The sequence below is a fragment of the Podarcis gaigeae genome (genome assembly GCF_964106915.1).
Source record: "Podarcis gaigeae genome assembly, chromosome: 5".
NCBI lineage: Eukaryota > Metazoa > Chordata > Lepidosauria > Squamata > Lacertidae > Podarcis > Podarcis gaigeae.
In genome coordinates, this window is record NC_139681.1 from 77,646,157 (window position 1) to 77,652,169 (window position 6,013).

Below are 6,013 nucleotides of genomic sequence, written 5' to 3' on the forward strand. Positions count from 1 at the left end.
CCAGCTGAGAATGTGAGAAGTTTTGCTCTTGTGTGACAGAGATGGCAAGAGACTGTACCACTTCCCTCTCAGGTACATGGCTGGAGCCAGCAATGACAGACCTGAACAGCATTGGATTTGCTGATGCCTTAATCCAGGGACACCCCCGATTTAGTTAAGCCGTCCCAGTTTCTGATTTGATCCCCAAATGTCCCACTATTCCTTAGGATGTTCCTATTTTCATGGGAGAAATATGGAGTTATCCGATCCTTAAGCCGTCTGAAGGCAACCCTGTTTAGGGAAGTTTTATTAATGTTTAATGTTTTATTGTGTTTTTATATATACTGGAAGCTGCCCAGAGTGACTGGGGCAACCCAGTAAGATGTGGGGGTATAAATAGTAAAATCAGCATTATGGAATGGGACATCCCTATTTTCATCGGAGAAATGTTGGAGGGTATGTTTTTATATTGCATTTTCCTGTAAGTAAAAGAGGGCTGCCTCTTCACTCACATGATTCTTACACCCAAGCTGTTCTACACAGCAATATCTTCACCAAAACAGGTGTGGCCCAGTATCCTTGCACCAATGCACTGATCAACCTGAATTGAATTGAGATTGGAAGCCTGGTCTACCAGGCCAAGCCAATTGTTTCACATGGATTCCTCCAAGGGGAGGAGAAGAGAAGTTTGATTTCAGTAACAGATTTCATGTGCAAGCTAGACTAGAATGAAAGGGTTATTTCTTATTACTCTCATAAGTGGCATCTTCCTTCTCTGGCTGGCAAGAATACATTGTAGGTATACCTGCTAGTGTGTTGCTGATTTTTTTCTCTGGTGTTGAATATTGCAGTTTCCAAGACAAGGCTTGCAGCAGACACAACAGCAACAACAGACGGCTGCCCTCGTCAGACAACTCCAAAAACAGCTGTCAAGTAAGTATGCAGCACTGGATAAAGTATTTTGTGTTTCTACAGCTGGGAAGTACATTTTCTGCCAGTTAACTTTCCGCAAGTAATAAATATTGATGTAGTCAGTTCTGGTTTAAAGTAGTTTAGTTTGTGATAAGGCCTATAACCTGAAAATTGCCATGTGCATGGATGCTGTTGATCAGTAGCGGTAGGTCTGGGTACTGGATATGATCTGCCATGGATGTACATCTAAGTTGTATAGCTCACACCCAGAATACTCAAAATAGTTGGTCAAACTTTTAAAACCGGTTTAACTGGCAAGTGTTTGTGAGAGAAGCAACTGAGTAACTTGCCCTTCTCCAGGGCTACAGTTCCCAAAAGAGAGGAATTGGTACAGGCATTCCTAGTTTTGTGGAGGAGCTTCCGTTCCAGACCTCTATATGTGTCATCAGAGCACACAAAAGCCCATTCTGCCCAGCTTCGCCCCATTCCACCACTCCTGCTGTCCCCCTTTTCATGACGACATGGGCTTACTTCCAGATTTGGTGCCATGCGTGTATGTGCAATTGTGCATCATTTGGATGTGCCTAAACTGGGAGTTGCCTGTACTTTATTAGGAGGGAAGCCAGGGCAGTGAAACCAGACACTTACAAGCCACAAATTTGTGCTAATTTTTTGGTTCTAAATCACACAACTTCTATAGATCAAGCCAAATGCTTCCCACTACCAGCCATATGTAGCAGTCCTTGGTTTTGCTACCTGTTTGGCACTGCAAAAAAATCAAATCAAATCAGGGTGAGGTTGCCAAGCACATGACAAACCACAACACATGGGTGATGGCCAGTGTTGTGGGCTACATGTTCAATTGCCCTGCTTTACGTTTATCATAATTCTGTCGCAGCAACTCTCTGACACAGCATCCTCAGGTGTCATTTTTTTGCAATAGGGCTTTGATAGTCAGACCTTATACTTGATGAAGATTTTTTGTTAGCGATAAGACATCCTGAGCACCAATCCACACACATTCATGGGAGATACGGTCCGCTGAAATGTTCATTTGTAGGATCAACCTCACCACTAGGTGTGATTCTGGGTGGCTGTTGAAGCTAAGGCACTTTCACGCCATAGGTTTCAAATGCCTTGATACCACTTTAAACAGTCATGGCTTTCCCCCGAAAGATTTCTGGGAATTGTAGTTTAAGGGTACTGAGAGTTGTTCAGTGACCTCTATTCCCCATTAAATAACCAAAAACGCAGAGTTGTAATGTATTTGGTTTGGGTATCATTTGCCACCAGTTTATCTAAACTCGCCAATACGTTCTTTTTGAAATCAATGGGGCTCCTCCGCACATTAACCCAGCATTAAATCTCATTGACTTCAGTAACTTGGCACAGGATTTTAACATTTGGGTGTGTTTTCCCCCCTCCACCCCCGTTTCCTAGGTAACCAGCCACAGCAAGGTGTGAATCCCTATGGCCATCCTTCAAACTTCTGAACCTGGAAGATGGGAATAAGACAAAGTGTTTGCACTGAAGAATAGGGAAACAGAATTTGTTGCACTAATTATCTCTCTCTCCCCCTCCCAATTTTTTGTGCTGCAACTGATGTGAATATACAAGAAATAGGTGATTTTTTTTGTTTTTGCACTTAACTAATTATAAATGTATGGATTATGTGGGATTATATGAAGAACATTTGTTGCTGAAGAATATATGGATTTGGTGCTTTTAGGGTATTAACACTCCCTGCTCCCCTCTACAGGATTAAAAATCCTTCCTTTCTTTTTGTGGAAAACAAGTTTTGTTTTTCTTAAGAACTGCACTGGACCAAACTACTTACGAAAAAGGCACTTCCATATTTTTTTTATTTAATGCACAAGGGTGGTTCCCCCCCCCCTTTGTTTTCGGTAGAATGTGTATTGATTTCGGTTTTTTAAATTAATTTTGATCATGTTTGTAGATTTCATAAGCACTTTATAAAAGAATTTCTTTGCAAAGTTCCTGATATTTTTGTTGCTTTTATTGTGGTAATAAAGTTCCTGAAGGAGGATCCTTACCTGTATTCATCAAGTTTCTATTTAAAAATCCAATAGTTTGACAATAATAAGCCTGCTAGACTTCAGTACAAATCTCCGTAGCAAGATCTCCTACCTACAGATGATCAAAATGAGTACCCCAAACCTAAATAATCACATGTTCAGTCATGCTCAGGGTTGCAGCCTATAACTGCAGTTTGAGACTAGAATAATTAAATGCATAGGTTTTCATTCTGTTTCCTGTAATTCCACTGGAGATATGCTAACATGGTTTCCACAGCATGCACCGGAAATTAAGATAACCATTTTCTATTTCTCAGTGTGGGTATTTCAGAATAATTTCAGGGAAGTTGTTTAATCTTCTAATTATTCTTTTTTACACATGTTTCCAGGTATTCTAAATAGTTTTCCAAAAGATTTCATAATACAGTTGAAATGTAAGGAAATAGGTGTTTTCTGAAATGCTGTAGAACTATTACTTTCCTTTGGATTTTCCATATATATTAAATAAAATCACTACATCCACTCAACTGGGTCTACACTCCCCATGAAAAAATGTTCCTTTACACAAACTGTCATGTCTAGAAGACGGGTAGTTTTAATGACTTTATTCAGTCATGAAACCCCAGCTGCAGTCTAACGTGGTACATTTCAGACAAAGGTTTACCACCTCATCTGCTGTTTGTGAGAACTAGGCCTTAGTTTTCTAGTCACAGAAATAGTTACTTATTATTTTGTACGGTGGGTGTTCAAAAATTTGGTTATTTTTAGTTGTGTAAATAAATTCAGCTTTATTTATTTATAAATTTGCTGCCAAAGCACAAGTAAATTATCATCAGATTTATTACTATAAAAACAGAAACTATTTTAATCTTGTGGAAGTGGCATTTGCTCATATTCGAGTAAAGAATAATCAAAAGAAACTACTGTTTTGTGAATTTTTAGTATTCTGTGATAACCTTTTAGAATTAGATGCACAAATTTTGAATGTGACTCATGTAGGGCATTTTAAAAAATACTTGAGACTATTTGACTATGTTTTCTGTATGAACCTTTCATTTGCCTTGTGATAAGCCGATCGTAAGGCTTACTGTGAATAAACAATCTCTACTGAGCAAATTAGTCAGATTATGTCAAATGAAATCTGCATTGCTATATCCGACTGATGCATTTCTACCTTCCCACAGGATGTCCGAATCTTTAGTGTAATAAATACTTTTTGAACTGTTGTGTTTGTTGTGAAAACATCTGCACAGTGATACACTTGCATCCAGTATCTGCCTACTTATGCAATGAAAATATGTCTATGCAATATGACTTTTGATTCTTCTTTTCCCTCTTCTTGTTCTGCCTCCCCATATGTCCTCAAGTCTGCTCCAGAGGTTCCCCAATTCCTCTGGAACAGATTTTTGAGGACACCAGGGGCCAGAAAGGGGAGGAGAGGAAGAAGCTCCATTTCAGGAGTGGACTTGTGCTATGCTAGTTCCAGATTTCATTACATTGGGAGTTACTCCTCGAAATATGAAGGCATAGTTCCCTTAATATTGTAAGTTTTCTTATGTTATTAAGAGCTGAAAATATATTTTAATGTATCTGTCGGAATCTACGTTCGACCGAGCTGATAAGGCTCATCTTCGGAATCGCCTCCCGACGATTAATTGATGACCTGATCCTTTGATAAGGCCTCGGGCACATCGTCCCAGCAGAGCATCAAAACAGCACGCAGAAGGATGAGATAGTATGAGCTACATTGCTATGCTTTATTTTCTAGCTACGCAGAGAGCAAAGAAATATACATCCCCTCCCTGTGAGAGCAGAGAGCAACCGAACAAAGGAACAAAGGAAACGGGAAACTACTAATGTCACATCCCGTCTCCCTTTCCCGTGAGACTGGAAGGTCTCTGGAATGTAAACAGAGTGCTGTGACTCCCAGCAGCTGCTCAGGGATAAGAACAAAAACTAACAGTATCTTGTGTGTCAAAAAGTTGCAGGTGTGTGTTGACCTCTGCTGCCGCTGTGTATATTATGGCAGAGGTAGAATAGCACTCCCTTGCATGCTCTGTTACACCTGTTCAGCCTGTGTGAACTTCAGAGTTTTTTGTCCCAATGTCATTTGGCCTTTAGTTATGCGGAAGCTCATCTATCATTTTTCTGATAGTCCCCATTGTTTGGATGGGTTCTTTTGTGGATAATCTTCTTGGGATTTTACCATCCCGGTTTAAACATTACATCAAATTGTTTAAAGAGCACACCTGAATTAATGGTTGTCGAAACTATTTTACTCACGCTTTGGGGACATTTTCTCTCCATGAACCCTGTCCATGCACATGAATTTTAGAATGGAGTTTAAATAAGTACGCAAGAATGGCCTTAATGGGTCAGACAGGGCTGTCTTAAGCATATGCAGCGCCGGGGTGCAAAGATCTGCCCGGCGCCCTCCCCCGGTTGCGCAGGAGGGTGGAGCCAGCTGCCCACCTCAGCATCTCGCTGGCTCAGTCACCCCCAAACTCACAGCGCAGAGCCGCCCACAGCAGAAGAGCCCACTCCGACCGACTGATGGGCTCTTCCCCAGACTCAAATCTTGGGCCCCAGACTCTCGACCTGGTGCCCATGAGAGCCCGGGTGCCCTACACTTCTAGCGCCTATAGGTAAGACAGCCTTGGGGTCAGATCAGTATTCTGTTTCCCACACAGCCACATCCAAATGCATCTGGAACTGTCTTTACCAACTTAGTAATGCACATAAGTTGCGGGCTTACTGTACACACATGGCTAGCAAAGCCAAATTTTCTCTTTACGTGGATCAAGCAAAAGATGAACCTTCCATTAGAGCAATATAAAAATTATGGATGCTGCTCTCCAAATGTTTGTGGACTGTAGCTTTCTGGCTGTTGGCCATGCTGGCTGATGGGGATTGGAGCCCAACAACATCTAGAGAGTCACAGGTTCTCAACCTTGGTTGACGCAGCTCTTTCATTCTTACAGATTTGGAACTTGACTGCAGAGGCCAAGGACAGGTTGTGATTGCTCTTGACCAGTAGCCGCCCAGCTGTTGTTGGACGACATCTCTAGCCAATCCTGACCACTGGC

The 6,013-nt window shown here is 41.4% G+C and overlaps 1 protein-coding gene across 3 annotated transcripts in view; it reads left to right on the forward strand.

Annotated features, from left to right (window-relative positions):
- The window catches only part of MED12L (mediator complex subunit 12L), a 182,493-nt gene extending 178,341 nt beyond the window's left edge, over positions 1-4,152 (forward strand). For all 3 annotated transcript variants that reach the window (XM_083739054.1, XM_083739055.1, XM_083739056.1), the window contains 2 exons: positions 831-912; positions 2,332-4,152. In XM_083739054.1, coding sequence (XP_083595180.1) covers positions 831-912; positions 2,332-2,384 — 135 coding nt within the window. In that variant the 3' untranslated portion in view covers positions 2,385-4,152. The remainder of the gene's footprint in view (positions 1-830; positions 913-2,331) is intronic.
- Positions 4,153-6,013: the final 1,861 nt, after the last annotated feature.